The sequence below is a fragment of the Podarcis gaigeae genome (genome assembly GCF_964106915.1).
Source record: "Podarcis gaigeae genome assembly, chromosome: 4".
Classification (NCBI taxonomy): domain Eukaryota; kingdom Metazoa; phylum Chordata; class Lepidosauria; order Squamata; family Lacertidae; genus Podarcis; species Podarcis gaigeae.
In genome coordinates this window covers 104,200,917-104,224,671 of record NC_139677.1, presented here as the reverse complement: position 1 = coordinate 104,224,671, position 23,755 = coordinate 104,200,917, and the positions used below count along the sequence as shown (strand labels likewise).

The window sequence follows — 23,755 nt, the reverse complement described above, 5'->3', positions numbered from 1 at the left end:
ACTCGTAATCTGGTGAACCGGGTTCGCGTCTCCGCTCCTCCACATGCAGCTGCTGGGCGACCTTGGGCCAGTCACACTTCTCTGAAGTCTCTCAGCCCCACTCACCTCACAGAGTGTTTGTTGTGGGGGAGGAAGGGAAAGGAGAATGTTAGCCGCTTTGAGACTCCTGAAGGGGAGTGAAAGGCGGGATATTAAATCCAAACTCCTCTTCTTCTTCTTCTTCTTCTTCTTCTTCTTCTTCTTCTTCTTCTTATTATTATTATTATTATTATTATCTTAATATATTGTAACTTTACATTCTCGCCTGTTAACAATCCATTTTTACATACCCCTTGCAACATTACTGCTAAAACCACATAACTTCATTCCAGCATCCTTCTAACATTCCTTAATTTTGCAGTGTTTCTGTAGATAGTCTTTAAATTTCTTCCAATCTTCTTCCACCGACTCTTCTCCCTGGTCTCGGATTCTGCCAGTCATTTCCGCCAATTCCATGTAGTCCATCAACTTCATCTGCCATTCTTCCCGGGTGGGTAGATCTTGTGTCTTCCAATACTTTGCGATGAGTATTCTTGCTGCTGTTGTTGCATACATAAAGAAAGTTCTATCCTTCTTTGGCACCAATTGGCCAACCATGCCCAGGAGAAAGGCCTCTGGTTTCTTCAGGAAGGTATATTTAAATACCTTTTTCATTTCATTATAGATCATCTCCCAGAAAGCCTTAATCTTTGGGCACGCCCACCAAAGGTGAAAGAATGTACCTTCAGTTTCTTTACATTTCCAGCATTTATTATCGGGCACATGATATATTTTTGGACCCAGGAAGAATTTTGAAGGGAGACTCAAGTGTGAAGCCACTGGGCAGGAATTTGACACGCTGGAACTTGGCTTCAACAAATTCTGGTAATAGTTGGCTCGCCACCCAAAGGGCTCACCCACACTTTCTCTTCACCCCTATTTTAATGGTCTTGCTCCCCAATTAATTCCCCCAGGTCCAAAGGCTTTTCTTGATGTTGCCTTGCAAAAATCTGATCTTACCCACTGAACTGAAGCTCAGTTAAGCAAAATCTCTCTTTGCATCTTTTGTGCATCTGATAAGATCCGATTCAGCAGGCAAGGTCGAATATTCGCAAGGCAATGAGAAAACCTCTCAGAGCCTGGGAAATCAACTGAGGCACGACAGGATCAAACCAAAGAGAAAGTGGGGATGAAATATACTCCCGAGTCATGTAGTGATTTCATGCTCTTTGCTGCAGCTTGTAAACAGTGAACGAATTTCCCCCAAAAAACCTCTGGCTTTATATACATTATTTACACAATGGGTCCCATGTGATTGGCTAGCTCTGCTTCCTTCCTGGAGCCTGATTGGGCTGCTCCTGCAGGCCAATCAGGTTGTTGCATTCTGGGATCCTACCTGCCTATTTTCCTAGGATCCAAGCTCAGTACATAACAGGGGATGAGTCCAAAGTTATTATCCCTCTTGTGGGGCTTGTTTTACTAATGCTTTTGCTTCATCCGCCTGGTGATTAATCAAGAGATTTGTCTCTCCTCTAAAGGAACAGTGATCCTGCCCATGTTTATGTGACCCGGGAAATCTTGCTGGAGGGGTGGGATCAGAATTCAGGAAACGGAGCCCTCCCATTTTGACCCATTCCTATAAAAACATCTGTGCCGTGTAGCATGGCCCAACTTTCCCAACATATTGGCTAAGAATCACCGGACCACAGGAGTACTCACTACCCATAAAAGATTTATTAAGTTTAGTTAATAACATCCATTTACCTGATTAACAAATTTAATGTAAGAAAGCTGGAGGCACACACACTGCATAATCTGTGCACAAAGTTGAAGTTATTGTAGAGCAATTTTGGGGGGTGGCTGCTCTCTCCCCCCCCCAAAAAAAATTGGTGACTGTTTGGGGAACTTCTGGCCCCAGTGATTCTCCGTCTGCTGGCTTGTGGCATGGCAAAATCAGACTGTTTCTTGCAGTGCCACCTGTTCTGCCACGCAAGCTCCACCCCCAAAGCACAACAGAAATCAACGTGGGTTGAAGGCTTGGTCAGCTGCCAATAGCAGGAGCCCAACTCTAAGAATCATTTGCCTGTATTAAGTAACTCTTCACTGCCTTCCCATTCCTCTCAGTAAAAAGCCCTTGTGCCAGCTGGATGAATTACACATTATCTCTCCTTGCCAAAGGATGTTGGCTTAAGAAAGGACACTGTGTTGTACATCTCAGATAACGGGGCAGATTCTACAAGCATGACTTCCCTCTAGGCTGCTAAGGAAATGCCACCCTGAGCTCTACAGCAGATCCCAGCTGAGAATGAAACAAATCGCTCCTCTTTGGAGGAAAGGCAGATCAGGTCTCTGGCTCTCCTACAGGGTTCTCTTCTGGTGCCAGATCTATCACCACCTCTGGCACCCTCAGCTCCACCTGGAGTGGCCTCTCCTCCGCTTCCACCTGGGGCGGCCCTTCCTCAGCTTCCGCCTGTTGTCCCTCAGAGGATTCCTGAGGCAACGGCGCGTCCTCTTCGGCAACAGCCCCATCCTGGTGCACAACAGCTTCCACAGGGGACCCCTGCCCAGAGCTGCCTGTATCGTTGTCGTAGCCCTGGAAGCTGCTGCGCACCTTCATGATGTACTTGTGGAGGACGCTGGCCCCGTCCAAGGGGTTGGCCGCTGTGCCGTTGGTGGCCACGGTGTGGCGCAGATGTTTCATCTCCGAGTGGAGGCGCACCACGGACTTGTTCAGCTCCGTCAAGCGGTTCCCCAGATCTGCGGACATTGGCAATAGAGAGAATTTTTTTTAAGACTGGGAGCCGTTTAGGCTGTATCTACAGAAACACTGTAAAGCATGGGTAGGCAAACTAAGGCCCAGGGGCCGGATCCAGCCCAATCGCCTTCTCAATCCAGCCCACGGACAGTCCAGGAATCGGTGTGTTTTTACATGAGTAGAATGTGTCCTTTTATTTAAAATCTCTGGGTTATTTGTGGGGCATAAGAGTTCATTTATATGTTTTTTTTTTCAAAGTATAGCCTGGCCCCCCACAAGGTCTGAGGGAAGAATCATAAACATTCAGCTTTCTCAGGATGAATGCATGAGAAACTGTTGCCCAAGAATGCAGCTTCTGCAGAAGACAGGTGTTGAATAGTGGGAAAGATGGACGAAGGACACAGCTCTCTATTGCAGCAGTTAGAACTGCTCCTGGAATCAGACTGACTGCAGCCTAGCTGGCTGCTTTATATAATACGAAGTACAGTGGTACCTCAGGTTAAGTACTTAATTCGTTCTGGAGGTCCGTACTTAACCTGAAACTGTTCTTAACCTGAAGCACCACTTTAGCTAATGGGGCCTCCTGCTGCTGCCACGCCGCCGGAACCCGATTTCTGTTCTCATCCTGAAGCAAAGTTCTTAACCTGAATAACCTGAATTTTATTTCTAACTACGCAGACAGAAAAGAATATACATCCTCTCTCTGTGAAAGCAGAGAGGCAACTGGTACAAAGAAACAGGAAACCAGTAATATCAACATCCGTCTCCCGTGAGACTTCCAACAGTCTGGAATCTCTGGAATGTAAACAGAGTCTTGTGACTCCAAAGCACTGCACAGTGGCACAAACAGAAACCCAACATCCGGTTACAGAAGTGTGGCAGGGAGGGTGGTGGGCAAGCCCTTCTGGACATGGCACCCCATCAGGATCCCCCTTCCGAGGCAACACTGCTTACCTTTCCTGCGGCTCTCCTCAAACTCCCGCCGGGCCGTGTCGATGTAGCGCTGCACCAGCGCCTTGAGCACTTGGTGCCGGTAGGCAGCGCGGCCCTCCGTACGCTGGCCGCCCTCATCCGTGGAGGGGTTAGACTGGGGGGGCAGAAGGGCAGAGTCAGGGGGTGACAGGGTTCCCAAACGAGGGGGTCACACCTCCCGGAAAGGCCCTGGGGGGAGGCCTGCATCTGGAGGCTAGCAAGCAGGTGGCTGTGGCTGCAAAGCACTCTGCGCATGCTTCAGCGTGCCCAGAGAGGCATGGCCTCCGAAATAATTAGTTGAAAAGCAAACAGATGCAAACAGATCCTTTATTACTGCGCTTTGCTTCACCTAGGTCGAGCTAAGATTATAATACTTCAGAATTTTTGGGAGTTCTACCCCCTTTTTTGAATTTTGGTCATTTAAGGTTTATTTTTCTATTTCTTTCTGAGGAAACGGAATGGTTCAGTGAAACGAGGTTTGTAGCCGGCATCCCATTAAACCTTTGTTCAATTTTAGGTTTTTCTAATTGTTTCCTTAAACTTTATGATTTTTATTATTTAGTTTATTTTCATAAGATAATATTTCTAGTTGATTACTTCTCGTTTCAGGGATTTTCACAGTATTTCATTTGTTTTGTGCAATTATTTGAAAAGCAGAAGACGGCAGGACATTATGGCACCAGGAGCACACAGGCTTGTTGGTGCAGCACGGAAGCAACTTGGCCTATAAACTAATTTTTAATTGATGCAACAGTCTTTCATAAATGTCACCGAATGGAGCACAAGGGGCACTGAAACTGAAGCCGCGGGTTCCCGGCCCCAGTCTCCCCACTGCCTCCCCCTCCCTCTGTCCCTCCTCGCAGGCAGCAGTGGCTGCCCTGCCAAAAGAACTTCTAATGTGCTAGCTAGATGGTCGTCTCCCTCGCCACTCCCAGCAAAAATCCAAAGGCTGAGGAAGAGAGCGTGACAGCCCACTGCAAGCAGAGTCCCCGGTGCAAGGAACACCCCCTTGAAACAGCCCCAAAGGGAACTTACAATGGTTGAGATGGGGGGGTATTTCTGCTGGCGCTTTGGTTTGTAACAGCACAGGAAGCGGAAGAGGCCCCTGGGAGAAGATGGGGGAAGAAAGAGGTGAGCCGAGAGGCCCGTTAGCAAGGCTGACTGTGATGTTTATTATTATTATTACTAATTTAACAAAATTTACATGCTGATTACTTGACAAAAAACCTCAAGTGTTTTGCAAAGGACAAACGTCTGCTTCTGTCTTGCCTAGAAAGCAAGTGTTCCTATTTTCTAGGGACAGTCCCGGATTTACAGAAGCCGTCCTGGTTTCTGACCTGATTTTGGAATGTCCCACTTTTCCTTAGGATGTCCCGATTTTCACTGGAGAAATGTTGGAGTGTATGGAGTTGCATGACTGCCCTGAGCCAAGGAGATCAGTAACTGAAGGCAGCCCTGTATAGGGAAGTTTTTTTAATGTTTAATGTTTAATGATGTTCTTATATAAGTTAGAAGCCCCACAGAGCAGCTGGGGCAACCCAGTCAGATGGGCAAGGTATAAATGTTGTTGTTGTTAAATAGGATGTCCCTATTTTCATTGGAGAAATGTTGGGGGGTATGCAAGTCTGAGTGGTTTTCTACTTCATCTGTACCTTCTAGGCAGAGGTCTGAGCACTTTCCCCCTTCCTCCTCTCCTTTCCAAGGGAAAACATGCACATGCTTAGCAATAGATTGGAACCAATGGCAATCTGGGGACTAAATTGCTGCTTGCTCTGATTGAGCACTAAGCGTAGTCTTCCCCCTAGGGGAAAGCAGCAGGAACAAGAGGATGTGTGGATAAGCCCTCAAGTATTGCTTAATAATATTTAGACGAAAGCATGGATTAGCATGGATATTTCGACGAAAGCATGGATTAGAAACAAATTTGACATGTAAACAGAAATAAAGTCAGCAATCTTAAAACAATTATACAAACTAAAGTTCATTTTAAAATAACATAACTAAACCACCGAGCCTCTTAGGCTTGCTGATCAGAAGGTCGGCAGTTCGAATCCCCGCGATAGGGTGAGCTCCCGTTGCTTGGTCCCTGCTCCTGCCAACCTAGCAGTTCAAAAGCACGTCAAAGTGCAAGTAGATAAATAGGTACCGCTCCAGCGGGAAGGTAAACGGCGTTTCTATGCGCTGCTCTGGTTCACCAGAAGCGGTTTAGTCATGCTGGCCACATGACCTGGAAGCTGTATGCTGGCTCCCTCGGCCAATAAAGCGAGATGAGCGCCGCAACCCCAGAGTCGTTTGTGATTGGACTTAACTGTCAGGGGTCCCTTTACCTTTTTTAATCCAAAAAAAAAAAGTTTGGGTGGGTTCCAAAAATAATACAATGATGGTGGCCTCCTATTGAAGGTAAAGGTACCCCTGCCCGTGCTGGGGGTACTCTGGGGTTGTGCACCCATCTCACTCAAGAGGCCGGGGGCCAGCGCTGTCCGGAGACACTTCCGGGTCACGTGGCCAGCGTGACAAAGCTGTATCTGGCGAGCCAGCGCTGCACAAGGAAACGCCGTTTACCTTCCCGCCAGTAAGCGGTCTCTATTTATCTACTTGCACCCGGGGTTGCTTTCGAACAGCTAGGTTGGCAGGCGCTGGGACCGAGCAACAGGAGGGCACCCCGCCGCGGGGATTCGAACTGCCGACCTTTCGATCAGCAAGCCCTAGGCGCTGAGGCTTTTACCCACAGCGCCACCCGCATCCCACAGCGCCACAGGCCTCCTATTATGGGCTGTCAAATTCAAGGACTGGTTCCTGGCAAATGCAGAAGGAGCATTATGCTTGTAAAAGCAGCAACACTTCTGCAGAGAGGGGGCATGCATAGAACATGCCATTTCATAAAGTAAGCTAGTCCTCTGCTGCCGAGGGCTAAGTTTAACCCAGAACTACCAGAGTCTCCCCACCTCAAGGGCCTCAGGAGCAGCCTGACAAATTACCTGACGGCGTAGAAGATGGACTTTGGTGACGGGATGATGTTGAAGGGCACTGGCAGCGTCAAGCCTTCTCTGAAGAAAGACAAGTAGAGCTTGGAGCGGGCAAACTTCCACTCCACATCGGCATCGTTCTGAAGAACACAGGAGAGAAGAGGCGGCAAGGAAGACTCCGGTAAATACGAGGGGTGGTCTGCCCCACGGAGGACCTTAAGGTCCATATATAGCAACACCCTAGAGGTCCCGGGCCCTAAATAAGTCAGATTAGCCTCAACCAGAGCCAGGGCCTTTTCAGCCCTGGCCCCAACTTGGTGGAACGCTCTGTCTCACGAGACCAGGGCCCTGCAGGATCTGATTTCTTTCCGCAGGGCCTGTAAGACAGAGTGGTTCCGCCTGGCCTTTGGCTTGGAATCAACTTGATCCCCTTCCCCTCTTTCCTTTTTCCTTTCTCCTTCTGTGATGGAACTCCTATTTGGGGACTTCCCTGGCTTTTTTTCTGGCCCATGTAGGACCAGTCTGGATAGTTGGCCTTGGTGAAGATTTGACGTTTTCATCCCCAAAAAAGTTTTTGATTTGAGTTTCTGCTGAGATGAGGCTGCATTTTAATGTTGTATTTTAATCTTGCTTTTAAGTTATATTTTAATCAATTGTTTTTATACCTGGTGTCAGCTGCCCTGAGCCCGGTCTTGGCTGGGGAAGGCGGGGTATAAATAAAAATTATATTATATTATTATTATTATTATTATTATTATTATTATTATTATTATTATTATTATCTATCTGTCTATCTATCTATCATCTATAGCATCTTTGCCCTGCTCTTCAGTCCAAAAAGATCATTAAGAAAAGAAAACAAGCCCCCAGTCCTTGCCTGCAGGCTTACATAGGAACACAGGCAAGTTGTCAGACAATTGGTCCATCTGTCTCAGGATTATTAACAGTGCCAGGCAATGGCTCTCCAGGGTTTCAGATGGGGGGGGGGCATTACTAGCCCTGCCTGGAGCTGCCATTGGAGACTGAACCTTTTGCACGCAAGCAGGTTTGCTACCTCTGAGCTGTGGGTCTTCCCTGAAGCCACAGGAACGCAAGGATCTACTTCATTCTGAGCCAGTCCTTTGAGTCCATCAACTCAGGGTTTCCCAAACTTGGGTCTCCAGCTGTTTTTGGACTACAACTCACATCATCCCTAGCTAGTGAGGCATCTAATCATAAGCCTGCATTTTTATCAGAGCTTATATATTTTGATCAGGGCCTGAATCTTAAAATGAGCTTAAAGATTTTCAAATGTTTCATGCCAGGCAGAAGACTAGAGAACCTTGGCAATGTTTTTCCTCCTAGACAAGGGGGCCCCCTGATTTATAGCAGAAAACAATTCTCAAAGTCGTAAAAAGGGAATTACAGGCTGAGAGCGAGGACACTGACCTTGCATGTTACAGAAGATAAAAAAGGCTGAGAAAACATAATTAGGAGTGGGTAAATAGTAAAATAACACCATGTGCCTCCCATTAAAACTTGAGCCATATTTTCCTAAGGTTGAAAAGTCAAGAGCAAATTGAAAAGCAACTGGTCTGGCTGGCAGAAAGAGAGCATTTTTGGGAAGTCTTTTCTAAAGCTGTTTCTTGAACTGAGATCCTTTTAAGATTTCTTTTCCTTTTAAAAGGCTACCTATGATAATGTATTAAATATATTAGCTTAAATGTAATTATGCAAAGGATCTAGAAAGAAAGAAATGTTAAATTCTTATTTCATAGAGTCATATTGCAATAGGAGACCAGAGGGGCAAATGAGCCCAGCCTCCTGCCAGACAGGAGACGCCATCGAGCACTCCTGATATATGGTTGTCAGGCCTTTTGTTTAGACACCTCCAAATGAAGGAGATCTTTCAATGTTGATGTGAACTCAAGATCCTTGAAGATAAAAATTTAAGATTAACCATCTGTTTTGGAAGGCAATAGGGCAAGGAGGGCAAGAGGTGAGCTGGTAATTAAGATTCCTTGTTGAGACACATGTAAGATATATTACTACTTATTTGTCATTTATAGATATAAGAATATATAGCTCTTTGTGTCCCATAAAAGGACAGAAGGAAATGGGTGTATCTTTTGTGATTGGTTCTAGCAAACAGCCAATAGGAATTTCAACCAGGCTGATTGGACAGAGGCAGCCACAGGAGGAGCAAGGGGGCTGGATTAAGGAAATATAAGTGCTGGCCAGAATGGCAGGAGAGCAGGCCAGAGCTTGGTAACCATATACCACTGTGCCTCTCATTTATTTGTCTGACAAATAAATTACTATTTTAATTTCTCTATTGCTGCGTTGAATATTTCATTCCAGCTAAGCGTTAACCACAAGCAGGGTGCTACACTAGCGGGACCAGATGTGAACAGTAGTCCAAAAACAGCTGGAGACCCAGGTTTGGGAAACCCTGAGCTAGCTTAATGACTGGCAGCAGCCCTCCAGAGTTTCAGACAGGGTTTGTGGGTGGATGGGTGTCTTGCCTAGCCCTAGTTGGAGATTGAGCCCGCGACTCTCTGTGTGCAGAGCAATTGCTGTACCATTTTGCAATCCAGAAACACAGAATGGACAGCAAAGACCAACAGCAGCTGCGTCTCCCGGGAGTAGTAGCATTGTCTGGAGATCAGCAGTGCAAGGGGGAGGCCCCAGGGAATCTGACCGAATAGCAATAGAGAGCCATTGTGCACCACCCAGAAACATGGTGGATACAGTGCACTGAGCTGCCTCTTTTGGCTACAAGTAGGGATGTGTCAGAGGAGCCCGTTGAAAATGCAAATGGGAGTGGAAACCCCACACAATGGAATGGAAACCACCACACAAAGAAACACAAGTGGACATTTGCTCTCTTTTTTTCTTCTAGTCTACTGCAGACATAGGCAAACTCGGCCCTCCAGATGTTTTGGGACTACAACTCCCATCATCCCTAGCTAACAGGACCAGTGGTCAGGGAGGATGGGAGTTGTAGTCCCCAAAACATCTGGAGGGCCAAGTTTGCCTATGCCTGATCTACTGTATTGTTTTTGGTGTTTCCTTTCCACTTGGAATTAATTCCCTAAGTACAGGCCACAGCAGACAGCAAGAGGAAGCTGAATTGTAGTGGAATGGAAACAGCCCTGAGTTGTGATGAACCCAGGACAAGACGGAAGTTGCTGCCTCCTCCCATCTCCAGCTGCAAGTCCCTGGAGAATGTAGAGCAGCCTTTCTCAACCTGTGGGTCCCCAGATGTTGTTGAACTACAACTCCCATCACCCCTAGCTAGCAAGGCCAGAGCTCAGGGTTGATGGGAGTTGTAGTCCAACATCTGGGGACCCACAGGTTGAGAACCGCTGATGTAGAGTATGGATCTGGATCTGGAAATCCATCTCTCTGTTCCACACTTCCCTAACCCCGGTCCAATTCCAGTAGATGCAGGATGCCATGCAAAGGATAAGGCGGGTCCCTCTTACTCGCGTCCTGGTTCAGCACTCACCTCGATTTTCTGGAAGGACCTTGTAATCATGGCAATGAGCATATTGAGGAGGACAACCACCATGACGATGGTGAAGACCCCATACAGCACCCTCCCCACCAGCTGAGCTACGAAGAAATTGGGCATGTCCACCACATCGTGTTTCTCCATCCCAAGCATGGTCCAGAAGAGGAACTGAAATGTCTCGTTGAAGCTGCAGGGGAGAAGGGATAGCAAGCTGAAACAGCTGGGGGTTTCGAGTCAGGGTACCCTCTCCCACCAGGCTTCAACATTCATCCTGATCTGCTTGCACAAAGCTTATGCAGAGGTTAGATTATATCCAGTCTCCATTGACCTTCCATTTTGATTTGCTTGTGGGGCAGTTATAGGACAAAAGCATCCTGAGACATGTGGGGTATTTACATGTCTTCCTCAGTGCTGGATTTAAGTGTAAGCTAAACAAGCTCTAGCTTAGGGCCCCAGTGGGGCCCCCAAAAAAAATTAAAGGAGAAAAAACTGGATGTACATTTGCAAAATATAAGATAAAAAACAAATAAAATAAAACCTACATACAGCAACCGTGTTTTGTGTTGTGTAGGCTCCTATGATGTAAACAATGGGCCCCGCCTGCTAGGCTACTTCCTAAAATATCACTGGTTTGCTTATTTCTATACATAGGGTGCCTACATTCTGCTATTTATCATTATTAGTACTTTGCATCCTATCTTTACACCTATTATTATTTCATGTTATAGCAAGTTTCTAGAGACTAGATTATGAGTCTTGGTAAATTGTGTTTCTAAAGGAACTTTTGTTGTTGCCAAATGCGAATGTGTTCGCATTATTAAGTTTGTTATGAATAAAAAATCATTTTAAGATAGAGCTTAATAATTATTTAACTATTAATATACTTCTTAATTGGTTTTCAGTTCAACAATTACTTTGATAAAATACATATTTTGTTATGTGCAAGTGGCTTTAGATACCTACTGGGTTCATAAACTACCATATAGCATATATTCAACACACAAAAAAACAGCAACAATTTGTTGTTGACAAAGGACAGCTGGACATAGAAAGGGCCCCATGACCTCCAGTAGCTTAGGGCTTCATCAAACCTAAATCCGGCCCTTGTCTTCCTGCTACTGCAATTAAAGCTACTGCTTTCGCTGAGAGACCTGTACTACAGGGGTTGGACTAGATGACCCTTGTGTCCCTTCCAGCTCTAAGATTCTATAATTCCATTATTTCCCTGCCTCTTTCCAATCTGTAAAAAGCCACTTTCTTTTTTAAGTGGACAACAGAGCCCCTCAATTCATTCTAATTGTGCGCACCTGAAGTTCCAGCACACACTTGAATCCCTCTTGTGAAATACTGACAGTCTGGGGGCGCCCACAGGCTACTCACAGCTTTTGCCATTTGAGCAGGTGGTGACACTGGATTTGGGGTTTTCTCCTGAGACCCAAACAGCTGAATTGCATTCAGCCTTATTTTTTATACTATGCTGATTTTGTGTAAGCTGATTTCTTACTTTTGTGGAATATAAATTATGTAAATAACAATAAATGGGTATCTTGGACCGCTCCTGAGGCAGCCAAAGAGCTGCTACCTGGCGACTGCTTCCTGCTATAGTTGCAAAGAGTCTGAGTGCCAAGATCAGGTCTGGGTAACCATCTTCAGCTCAAGAGCTTCTTTCCCTCGTGGGGACCAGTCTCAGGGGCTGCATTCCTGTGGTGGGCAGAGCTGGAGGCAAATGTGGGTGGAACAGTGGGTTTTGCTCCTATCTTTGTTTGTGGGGGCCATATACATAGATGGGGTTCCTGGGTGGTCTCCCCTTTTGAGTACTGACCAGGTTCAGAACCTGCTTGGCAAGGAGGTCAAAACACTGGAGTTCGGTCCAGCGCCCTGGACAATATCCTAGCTGTCCAATCTCATCCTTTTTAGCCACCCGATGCCACCAAGCCAGCTGTCGTACCTCCCCAGCTTCTCAGAGTCTTGGTAGTGGACGTAGACGTTGTTCATCCCACACAGGAAGGCGGTCAAGATGATCACCATGATGAACATGAACCTGGAGAGAAGAAGAAGCACAAGGAAGCCAAAAAGCTAAAGAAAAGCAGGTCTGTTGTTATAAGAATTCCTCTTTTTTTTTGGATTTGATATCCCGCTTTATCACTACCCTAAGGAGTCTCAAAGCGGCTCACAATCTCCTTTTCCCTTCCTCCCCCACAACAAACACTCTTTGAGGTGAGTGGGGCTGAGAGACTTCAGAGAAGTGTGACTGGCCTACGGTCACCCAGCAGCTGCATGTGGAGGAGCGGAGACCCGAACCCGGCTCCCCAGATTACGAGTCTACCACTCTTAACCACTACACCACACTGGCTCTCATTCGAAGGTGCCAAATTCGAAGGTGCCAAATATAAAATAAACGTTCATGAATGTACAAGGCAAACACATACATAAGTATATAAACCATGTGTCTGATATAGTACCAGAGAGCAATCTTGAAAGCATTTTGACTCTTCCAAAGGAGGGAGAAAATGGGGAAAGCCTTCCCTTTGTCTTTTTGCTTACAAATCCTGTCTTAGGGTCGTGTATTTGTGCATGAATAGGGTGAGCCTATGACTTGGGACTCAGGAACTGAAGTATTTACCATCACAAAAGAATGGCCAGGCTGCCCAGGTAAACAATCAGTGACCATTATCAGGTATCCTGGCAGACAGGATTTCTGCTGTAGACCGCCTCCTTCTGTGATGTATTTCTGCTGTAGACCCTCCTCCTGCTGTGATGTATGCATGATATTTTTGGGGGTGGTCTTGAGCAACAGGGTGGGCAGTTTCAAAAGTCTATATAAGGGTTTGCGCACCCTTGTTCTGGGTTCCTCCTCCCTCCTGTGTGTGGTGAGTGGGGACCCTGTTGCAACAGTTTAATAAAGATCAGGCTCACTAGTCACTTTGCACCTCAATATTCTCTGGTTGGCCTCTGTTATTTTCTCCTATCGACAGGGAACCTACTTAAGGACTCTATACGGGCTTTTGGATACCCCATAAGGCAAAAGGAGCAGGGTTTTCCCTATAACAGCTCTTCTTGTTCTCAATTAGATTTCTTTACAAATACAACATTAAAACCAGCAAAACCAAGTCAAGTGGCCAGGGCAGCATCCCCCCCCCCCACACACACCTGATCATGTCGTCAATCATCTTGCCAATGGAGATCTGCAGGGTCCCCAAAGTTTCGTGGGCGGGCAAGATGTAAGCCATACGGGTGAAGCTCAGCATGCTGGTCACGGCAAAGAGCACCTCGGCCATGAACTGGGGGTCTTCGGTGTGCCACTCCTGACGGTCTGGGTCACAAAAGGGAGGGGGATGAGTGCCAGGTGACCTCTGTGTCAAGTGGCGCACACCTTTTGCAAGTCAGCTTCCCTGCTCCATTGTCTCCGTGGGCCAAAGGTTTCTGTCGGCCACAGCCCTTCCTTGTACGTTCCTGTACCAGTGCCTGAAGCCTTTTCCTTTACCTTCTAAAGCAGGGCTCAGCAAACTTACCGCACCTCAGGCCGGTGTCTTCAGCACCAATCACGCGGTGGGCCAGAGGGCAGGGGAGCACGTGCATATACGCATGCGCACATGCTGTTCCCGGCGCACTTCCGGGTCGGAGGAGCACCGGAAATAGCTTGTGCGCATGTGCACGGGCCTCCTCCGACGCGGATGTGCACCGGAAATAACGCTTGTGCATGCGCAAATAACTATTTCCGGTGCTCCTCCGACCCGGAAGTGGGCAGCCGTGCAGCACAGCGCCACTAAGAGGAGGCGACAGCAGCGGGCGGCAGGGGTCGCCGCAGGCCAGATAAATGAGTCCCTCGGGCCTTATCCGGCCCACAGGCCTTAGTTTGGGGACCCCTGTTCTAAAGGCTGCCTTCCCCGAATCCCATCGGCCCCTGCCAGAGTGGCCATATATTTCTTGGGCTGATGGGAGATGCAGTCCAAAATGTCTGGAGGGCAGCGGGGGGGGCAAGGCTGGGCGAAGGTCCGTGGGGACCTGGATCGTGTTTAATCATGTGACAGCAATTCCCAGTTTGTATCATCCTCTCCCAAAGGAAAAACAAACAAATCTTTCCCAGTTGCACGGCAATATTATTTAATGGAGAATTTTAAAAATGGCTGGAATTTCACGTCTCTCACATTTGTGATAAGCAAGAACTGAATTTAAGATGCAAAGAGAATGAAGAATTTTAGGAATCTTAGAAGAAACTGGCTGCGGGATCAGGCCAAAGGCCCATCTAGTCCAGCATCCTGTTCTGACAGTGGCCAGCCAGATTCCAAAAAGGGAACCACCTGGGTCTCCAAGCCCTGGGACTTCACACAGTGGAAGTGAAACATCGCCATTGTGGTTAATTGAAACTCACATGATCTCATGCAATCTAATGTCAAAGGGAAATGTGAATTTTATTTCCTCTATGTTGAACTTTCAAACAGGTGCACCAATGGAGCCAGTAAAAGGTCAAAAGGTAAAGGACGCCTGGACGGCTAAGTCCAGTCAAAGGCGACTATGGGGTTGTGGCGCTCATCTCGCTTTCAGGCCGAGGGAGCCGGCGTTTGTCCACAGACAGCTGTGGTCATGTGGCCAGCAGGACAAAACCACTTCTTCTTCTTCTTTGTGTATATAATTTTTATTAAACTTTCTGCTTTACAATTTAAAGAACTCATTTTTACATCCTTAATATATCAATGACTTGACTTCTTCTCTTTCCATGGTTCATTTTACATATCACAAATCCCTGCATAATTTACAAAAACTATACCATTCAGTATTCCATTATTGCACCCATCAAAACTGATTTACACTGCTGAATTTATCTTAATGCTTCCAGCGTTTTCAGCTGTACACCATTATTTCCCATATATTCAATAAACGTTTCCCAATAGAGTAGAGAAGATTAGAGAAGATGACTAAACCGCTTCTGATGCAATGGGACTCCGTGACGGAAGCCAGAGCTCACGGAATCGCAACACAGAAGAAGGAACGAGGTCCCAGCTTGTGGGAGGTGCTCACCCGCTTTTGTGTAGTAACGGCATTCTGCAGAGTCCTTGTTATCCAGACAGAAAACACGGCCCTGGAAGAATATCAGGAGCCTGAGGACAAAGGAGGCCAAGTACATGCTGAGCATTACAATGTCCAGGAAGTTCCACCAGTCCAAGAGGTAGCTGCGGAAGCCCTCGATCCAAACCTCTTTGCACTCAAACCAGAAGAAACCTGGGGGAGGAAAGCACAGGGGATCAAAACCCACCACTGGCCACAGCTGGAGGAGGGGCAACCTGGGCTGGTCATTGCCATGGCCCAGGGCTCTGGGTCCCCATCCTTGGGGGAAGAGGCCATGGCTTCAGGGGACATCTCGGGCCGCGAGGAGGAGTGCCACCGCCAGTCTGACCTGGGGCACACAGACCTGCCACCCATATCATGTGCAGTGAAGTCTCCCAGAAGTCCTGGTTCCGGCCCGAAAAGGTCTCGTTGTTGTACTCCAGCACCAGCGACTCTGCCAGCAGGAAGACCAGGAACCAGACGTACGAGGCCGAATGCAGAAGGAACTTGATCACGGGGATCTTCAGTATTTTGGCAGGCTGATGAGAGAAGTGGCACACAGCATGTTAGGAGAGGGCATGCGCCCCATAGATGCACATCAGCCTGCCTTAACCTGCTGCCTTCCAGGTGTTTCGGAATATAACACCTACCAGCCCCAACCAGCTATGGTGATGTGCAAGTCTGGCATGGATAATGTCACAAAGGCCATCTCCGTTCCATCAGAAATATTAAGAAATCTGCACTTCGGGGGGAAACGAGAAGCATCTTTACTTGGCATTATAGGTGAGGATATTAATAGGATGTAAAATTGTTCTTATATGCAACAACAGTAGCAAGAGTATTGTTAGCCCAGGAATGGAAGCAAGAAGAAATACCGACGAAATAAGAATGGCAGACGAAATTAATGGACTATGCAGAAATAGATAAAATGCCAGGAAGGATTCGAAACCTGCGGGACCAGAGATTTAAAGAAGATTGGAAGAAATATACGAACTATTTGAAGAGCAACTGTAATCAACAAATTATGGTAGTAGGACTACAAGAAGTTTTGTAAGGGGAAATATATGAAATATTGCAAAGAAGAGAAAGAAGAGGGACATTAGTTATGAGATTTAAATGTAATAGTGAAAATAAGAAGTGTATATTAAGAGATAAGATTGGAAAATTTTCAGATTTGGTTGATGGAAGTCAATAAAAATTGGATAAGATATAAAAGTATGTTTAATGACTGTTGAAAATGATATGTTAAAAAACTAATAAAAATATGTTTTTTTAAAAAGAAATCTGCATAAATAGCAATTAACTACAATAGTCTTTCAGGAGTTAAACAATACAGACTGCAAAAAAAAAAAGCATGCTGGAAGAAGTATTCTGTAGGTACCCGGAGATCAACAAAGAGGACCCCCCCCCCAAGCTGCCTATGGGCTGAAGAGGCCAAGACCACGTTGGCTGGGAAGAGGGCGGTGCGTTATGCCTGGACACAAACCACCCACCTTGGATCTGGGGGCCACGTAGTAGAGGAGGCACAGGAACGGCATTCCCATGAAGATGGAGCTGGAGATGAAGACCTTCCAGAGATTGGTGCTGCCCCGCCAGCTCTGCAGGCTCCCACACCAGATGGACGACAGCACTTGCTGGCAGATGGGGTGGGCGACAAACTGGGGGGGGGGAAATAAGGTGGAAAGGTCTCTCCTGGGTCAAAGCAAAGGTTTGGCACCCTGTGCAGAAGAACGGCCCACACACACTGCCTTAAATCCAGCACTTTGTGGCTTAGGGCCCTAGTATTTATGGGACCGCCTCTCCTGGTCTGCCCCGCAGAGGACCTTAAGGTCCATGAATAATCATAGTTTAGAGGTCCCGGGCCCTAAGGAAGTCAGATTATCCTCCACCAGGGCCAGGGCCTTCTCAGTGATGGCTCCAACCTGGTGGAATGCTCTGTCCCATGAGACTAGGGCCCGGCAGGATTTAACTTCCTTCTGCAGGGCCTGTAAGACAGAGCTATTCTGCCTGGCTTTCAATCTGAATTTAGCCTGATCTTTTATTCCCCTACCTCCCCCCCCCTTTTTATGAAGATTCCCCGCTCTGAGACCCCACAGCTAATTCTCCCCTGGTCTCCTCGCTGGCCCAAGTAGGACCAATTCAGCCAGCTAGCCCTGGTGATCATCTAATGTTGATTAGATGGATTTCCCCCCTAAATTGATATTTGACTTCTGAATTTATTAATCACATTTTATACTGTATTTTATGCTGGTCTTTTTTTGCATCAATGAAGTGTTTTAAATCTGTTGTTAGCCGCCCTGAGCCTGGTTTTCTGAACGGGGAAGGGCGGGATATAAATAAAAAGCCCACCTGCTTCTGGTTGTAGTTGACAGCCAGGCGAAGCCTCGCCAAGTTGGGGATCCCCTCCTCAAAGGCCTGGTCATTGAAGTCCTCCTCTTCCTCGTCATTCGAGGAATCCGCCACGTCATTCAAGATGGCCGTCACCTCGCTCTGGTTGCGGCACATCCCCAGCAACTCAAAGGCAAACTCCTGGCACAGCTGCTCCAGGGCCAGGTACTCGGGCTGGACAGGGGGACAAGGACAAGGCAGGGTCAAGGAAGGAAGGGTCTGGCTCCGACTCGGAAGGGCAGCACAAGGGCCCACCCCAATTCTGAAGAGAACGGCTTTTCTGTGTGCAGAATCTGAATTGCACAGTGTGGTCTACATGGACTCCTCACCCCAACTCCTTCCTCTAAAAGAATTAGGCTTGTGATGTGAATATTGTGGAATTAAAAAGCAACAACAATGTCAGGGCTGAGGAACAACCAGAGGCCTTCCAGTTGTTGCTGGACTCCCAGCCCACATGGCCAATGTTCAGGGATGATGGGAGTTGTGGTCCACCAGTACCTGGAGGGCCGTAGATGTTCCCCACCTTGACCTACATGCTTGGTGTGGCAAGAGACCGACCTTGAATTCGGGCTCCTTCTTGGAGAGGCGCTTGAGCTCTCGGCTGAGCTTGAAGGCCGTCAACATGGCGTCTTCGCTGGCGATGGAGAGGTGCGCCCGGCTGGCGATGCCCTTGTAAGTGTTGATGCGAGAAAGCGAGAACTTGAGCAGGTCAAACTTGCGGCCGTTGGAGCACTCCAGGCAGGAGCACGAGACCTTGTGCGGCCCTGGGATAGCGTGGCCTTTCTTCATCAGCATGTCCACGATTTCGTAGAGGTCCTTCTCGCAAGCCAAGGTGAGGGGCGTCACGCCCGGGGCAAAGCGGGAGTTGTCGATGGAGTTGTCAAACAAGGCCGAGGAGAAGGACTTGATGTCCATCTTGCGGCCTTTCTCCTGGTCCAGGCGGTCCAGCAGCAGCTTGACCACGGTGGGCTGGTTGGTATCCACGGCAACCAGCAAGGCCTCGTGGATCTGACGGAAGTCAAACTTGACAATGCGCAGCAGCGTCTTGGTGATCTCCTCGCCACCCGTGCGGATGGCCAGGTTGAGAGCCTCTCGCCATGCCCGGTCCTCGGCCTCATCCAGCTGCCTCAGGATCCCGTCGCTCACCTGCAGCAGCTGCTGGACCTTCATCAGCTGCCCGTCTTGGATGGCGTTGAGGAGGCCTTCCGGGAACTTCAACTTCTTGTTCACGATTTCTTTCCAATCGGGTTGCTAAGGGGGTGGATGGAAAGACAACAAGGGTCATTCTCAAAGCTGTGGGCTGTTGTTTGGGTTTTCTAAAATGGACTTGAGAAATGCAAGATGTTTCTGCCCTTGGGGAATCTAGGCTTGCAAGGTGATAGAAGCATCTGCACTGCAGTCTGCAAAAGGGTTTTGAGAGCAATGAAGAACATTGACGCCTCTTGCAGGGATTGGCTGAGCTGCCCTAAGGGCAGGAGGGCAAGGCAGGATTCCACCGGGTACCACCGGAAAGGAGCAGGTCTGGAAGCAGAGGGGCTGAGGGATGAATTAAACAGAATCCTGTTTCCATACCATTTGTGCTGCTCATCTGGAGCGCTTTGCTTGTTTTGCCATTGCCATCCCTGTTCTCTTCAAATTCCCCCTGGGCAAAGCAACTCTTTATTATTTACTGGTTAGATTCCCGTCACACTCCTCCTACCTATTGGTTTCAAAACAGTTTGCAGCAGTTTCCTCGAATGCAACCTACAAATTCCCCAGGGGAGATGGCAGGCAAAGGGAGTGGGGTGCTTGCTAACAGCTACTCAGAAAAGCTACAGCTGCAAAGCTGAATTGACTGTGGCACCTCCCTAGAGGGAGAAAGCTGCCTCTATATCAGGGTTTGCATTGCTTCAAGCCCTTTCACACCCAGAGAGTATCCAGCAGCACCCACTGGCCTGTTTCATTAGCAATACAGTGGTACCTCGCAAGACGAAATTAATTTGTTCTGTGAGTTTTTTAGTCTTGCGAATTTTTCGTCTTGCGAATTTTTCATCTTGCGAATTTTTCATCTTGCGAAGCACGGATACCCTGGGTATTAACGGTTTTAAGAAAAAGGAAACAAATTCACAAGACGTTTTCGTCTTGCCAAGCAAGCCCATAGGGAAACTCGTCTTGCGAAGCAACTCAAAAAATGATAAACTCTTTTGTCTTGCGGGTTTTTCGTCTTACGAGGCATTCATCTTGCGAGGTACCACTGTACATTCTTCATGAAACAGATAAAGGTTTAAAAAAGCCTTCCAGAAGTTTCTGCAATGTGTGGGAGTGGCACTCCAGGCTTAATTGGTGTCAGGAAGGAAGATGAGTTTGCAATTTTGAGGGGGCAAGAGGAGAGCACGCATTCTAAAGAGCTTGTAAATATTAGTACAGTGGACGCTCGGGTTGTGAATGTGATCCGTGCGGGATGCATGTTCGCAACCTGCAGCATTTGCAACCCGCAGCAGTGCGTCTGCGCATGCACAAGTTGTAATTCGGGGCTTCTGCACATGCGCAAAGCACGATTTAGCGCTTCTGTGCATGTGCGACCCCCAAAACCCAGAAGTAACCCGTTCCGGTACTTCCGGGTTTCAGCAGGTCCGTAACCCGAAAAAACACAGCCTGAAGCATCTGTAACCCGAGGTAGGACTGTAGCTTAAATGCTTGTATGCTCAAATGCTTGCATAATGTAATTTCTTAACGGTGCATTTGAGTGTGACTACAGTTCTTGTCATCTGCCACCAGGGAAGCTGTGCTATGCACTTTAGGAAGTGGTTATAGTCAGTAACCTCTAAAGTATTATGTTCAGGCGTCAATACTCATGTTCTGGGGCAGCAATATTGCACACGTGCATGGAGGAATTTAGGCAGAGCATCACAAGTGCACAAGCCCCACCAAATGGTCACTTTCAGCTTTGACTTTTTATTTTTTTAAAATAGTATTGAAGCACTGACGGCTGCAAAAGGGACACCTGAAAGGGGTGGATCATCTGTGGTGGTGGAGACTAGGAGCAGAGACCAAGGGGGGGGGGAGCAGGAAGCTGTCAGGTATGGTAGCTAAAAAAAATGAGGCTGCAGGACCCCGTGACTCTCACTCAGAACCTAAAGACAGAAGGAGCCTTTGGCTGACGCAGGAGGTAGGCAGGAAGCTGCCTCCTCTTTTATTGAAAGCCTCCAGCAAATAAATTTATAAATAATTCCATGTATTACCACCAACTGAAGACTGCAGCAGCAGCAGCCCAGCTCCCTTCTGGCTGGTTCGTTTTCCACCCTGCACCCTGGAGAGGGCTGAGACCTTTCCCTGCTGGGGCAAAATGTAAGCTTGCCTCTCAGCAGTTCAGAAAATCTAGCAGAGATTTATTTTTATCACATGTGGTGGGATTGTAGTGAAATTAAAACATTCTGGGAAATGCTATACAATGAATTGAAGAAAATGTTCCAATTAACATTTGTAAAAAAATCCTGAAGCATTTTTGTTAGGGATTGTAGGAAAAGACCTGCCAAGGAAAGTGAAGAACATATTCATGTATGCGACAACGGCAGCAAGAGTTTTAATAGCAGAAGGATGGGAGAATGAAGAAATCCCGACCAAAGAACTGTGGCAAGGGAAACTGACTACCTATGTGGAACTGGAGAAATTGACGCACAAACTCTGTGATAAGGACAACTGTGACTTTAAGGAAGAATAGGAACCTTTTACAAAGTACTTAAAGAAACAACAAAATGAACTGGACTCCTTGGCAGGTTTTGAATAAACAAAAACAAATTTATTATTGGTAACATATAGACAGATCATTTAAAGATCTTTACAATTTTATAATATGCAGAGAATAACATGTGCTGAAAAACCAGAGAGGAGCTGAGGGAAGTCTGGGCGGGGTGGGAGGGTGTTATTTTCTTGGGGAGGGGGGAGGGAAAAACAGGGAGGGTGAGGATGATCTGTCTTTGATAAATTGTTATGCTGAAATTCTTAGGTAGGAAAGAAAATCTAGCAGAGGAGAAGCGGCCGACAGTAGAGAAAGTCACCCAAACTAAAAGGGCATATCTATCTCTATCTATCTATCATCTATCTATCTATCTATCTATCTATCTATCTATCTATCTATCTATCTATCTCTATCTATCTATCTATCTATCTCTCTATCTATATCTATCTATCTATCTATCTATCTATCTATCTATCTATCTATCTATCTATCTATCTATCATCTATCTATCTATCTATCTATCTATCTATCTATCATCTATATCTATCTATCTATCTATCTATCTATCTATCTATCTATCTATCTATCATCTATCTATCTATCTATCTATCTATCATCTATCTATCTATCTATCTATCTATCATCTATCTATCTATCTATCTATCTATCATCTATCATCTATCTATCTGTCTATCACATCGTGGAGCCCCCCTCCCCGCTCTGCACTCACCGTGATTCCATCGAACTCCAGTGCCATCTTGCCCAGGGCAGAAGTGCCAGCTCCTTACAGGTGTGTCTGGCAAGGGATGCTCCAGTTCCTCCCCCTTCCAGCAGAACCAAACCGGGGAAGGCCTGGCCAAAAAGAAGGTGTCCTGCTTCTTCTCCAGGCTTTCCTCTCCAGCCCTCTGCCTGTGCAGATCTCTTGTTTTTCCCTTGCAGGGGCAGGAGCAGGCAGGAGCGCAGCGGGGCCCACCTGCCAACCCCCCAGGGGGCTGGGTTGCCACATGAACGCCATGGGCAGCCTCCAGCAAGGCCTCACCCTGCTCCCCCAGGAGCCTGGGCTGTTTGTCACCGCAGCCGGTTCCTGCTCTCAGCTCCCTCCTCCCTCCCTGCCTCTCTCCCTTTGCACATCTGCCCTGACAGCCCCCAGCCCCTTCCGTCTCTCTTTCCTGCCTCAGGCCAACATGGAAGGCAATTGGGGTGGCAGAAAGGGGGACAGCTGGGGAATGGATCCCTGAATGGATGGCACAATTCTCTCCTTTCGTGAGTTCCTTTCCAGGTAATTCACCGGCTGGGCTCTCTTTTGGAACTTGGTGTATTGCACAGTCAGAAACTCTGCGCTCCGTAGCTCGAACTATGAGGATCTCCAGAGGAATGGTCCTCGTACATCAGTTAAAAGCTCTTTTTCATGTTGGTCTGGTCTAGTAGACAGCAAATTGTTGGCAACATACTCCTAAAATCCCCGCTCAGCAGTTTCATGGGGGATAACATTGAACCCTAAAGAACCCCACAGTGAAGGATCCATGGGGCCAAGCATCACCCTCCAGAAATGACTCTCCAAGTAGGACCAGAAGCACTGCAAAGCGATGCCACCCACCCTTAACTCAGACAGCTGCTCCAGAAGGATGCCATGGTCGTTGGCATCAAAAGCCACTGAGAGGTCGACGGCACATTTCTCTTGCCTCTCTCCCTCTTTAATTCTTTATTAGTTTTGAAAACAAAACAAAGACTTGTAAGACTTCTGTTTATTTGGTTCTATGTTTTCAAGAGAATCCATCAAGAGTCCCTATTTTGTGACTTTCAGAGATTTGTAAGATTTCTCTTTATTTGGTTTTGCAGAGAGTGCATATTTCATATATTTCATACCGTTCAATGTTCTGTATAGATTATATAAAGAGTTTATATTGATATCGCATTGTTGTACTTGGTCATCGTGTTGCCTTGGCTATTACTGATAATTGTTGGCAACACAGGGGTTTAATTGTGTAGTTACTAATTCTAACACGACTTCTAATCCCCCCCATTGTGCTTCCTAAGTTTCATTTTACAGCTGCACACTTAACTTTCTCTCTCCTAAATTATTCTGTTATGTTAATTCTGTAGTTAATTCATGCAGAAATCAATCCAGGCTTGCCAAAGAATTTATGTTGTTACAACTTTCTTTAAAATATTCTCTGCAAATATTCCAGTCTTTATTAAATAGTTGATCTGTATGGTCTCGGAATCTTGCTAGTTCTTCATATTCTAACATTTTATTTTGCCAATCTCATTTTGAGGGAGTAGAATCTCCTTTCCGTACCTTAGTATACACAGTGTTACTTTTCTAGAAAAAGAGGTGCCAGAACTCACCATGAACACCTCCCTCATTCTCTTAGGATGGCAGTGGCAGTGCCCTT

At 47.0% G+C, this 23,755-nt stretch overlaps 2 protein-coding genes across 3 annotated transcripts in view; one reads left to right on the top strand and one right to left on the bottom strand.

Annotated features, from left to right (window-relative positions):
• Window positions 1-23,755, top strand: part of LOC310843682 (secreted frizzled-related protein 2-like) — a 246,280-nt gene that overhangs the window by 8,377 nt on the left and 214,148 nt on the right. The window lies entirely within an intron of this gene.
• On the bottom strand, window positions 1,751-23,137 carry LOC310843294 (short transient receptor potential channel 2-like). Of its 2 annotated transcripts, XM_083736390.1 has the most exons (13): window positions 22,090-23,137; window positions 18,200-18,892; window positions 17,603-17,815; window positions 16,747-16,911; window positions 15,618-15,792; window positions 15,227-15,427; window positions 13,358-13,520; window positions 12,156-12,248; window positions 10,202-10,394; window positions 6,724-6,851; window positions 4,781-4,850; window positions 3,728-3,860; window positions 1,751-2,775 (listed from the first exon to the last, which is right to left on the bottom strand). In XM_083736390.1, the coding sequence occupies exons 1-13, from the start codon at window positions 22,114-22,116 to the stop codon at window positions 2,360-2,362; spliced, it is 2,670 nt and encodes an 889-aa protein (XP_083592516.1). In that variant the 5' UTR covers window positions 22,117-23,137; the 3' UTR covers window positions 1,751-2,359. The 2 variants fall into 2 exon arrangements, with proteins under 2 accessions (XP_083592516.1, XP_083592517.1); XM_083736391.1 differs by lacking the exon at window positions 16,747-16,911.

Excerpts from the sequence above, each read along its gene's own strand:
- LOC310843294 (XM_083736390.1), bottom strand. The coding sequence starts at position 22,116 with ATGGCACTGGAGTTCGATGGAATCACG. Across the intron at positions 13,521-15,226 it reads CCGTTACTACACAAAAGCGG|ACCGTCAGGAGTGGCACACC; the intron begins GTGAGCACCTCC and ends TTTGTGACCCAG. Across the intron at positions 3,861-4,780 it reads ACCCCCCCATCTCAACCATT|TCTAACCCCTCCACGGATGA; the intron begins GTAAGTTCCCTT and ends CTGCCCCCCCAG.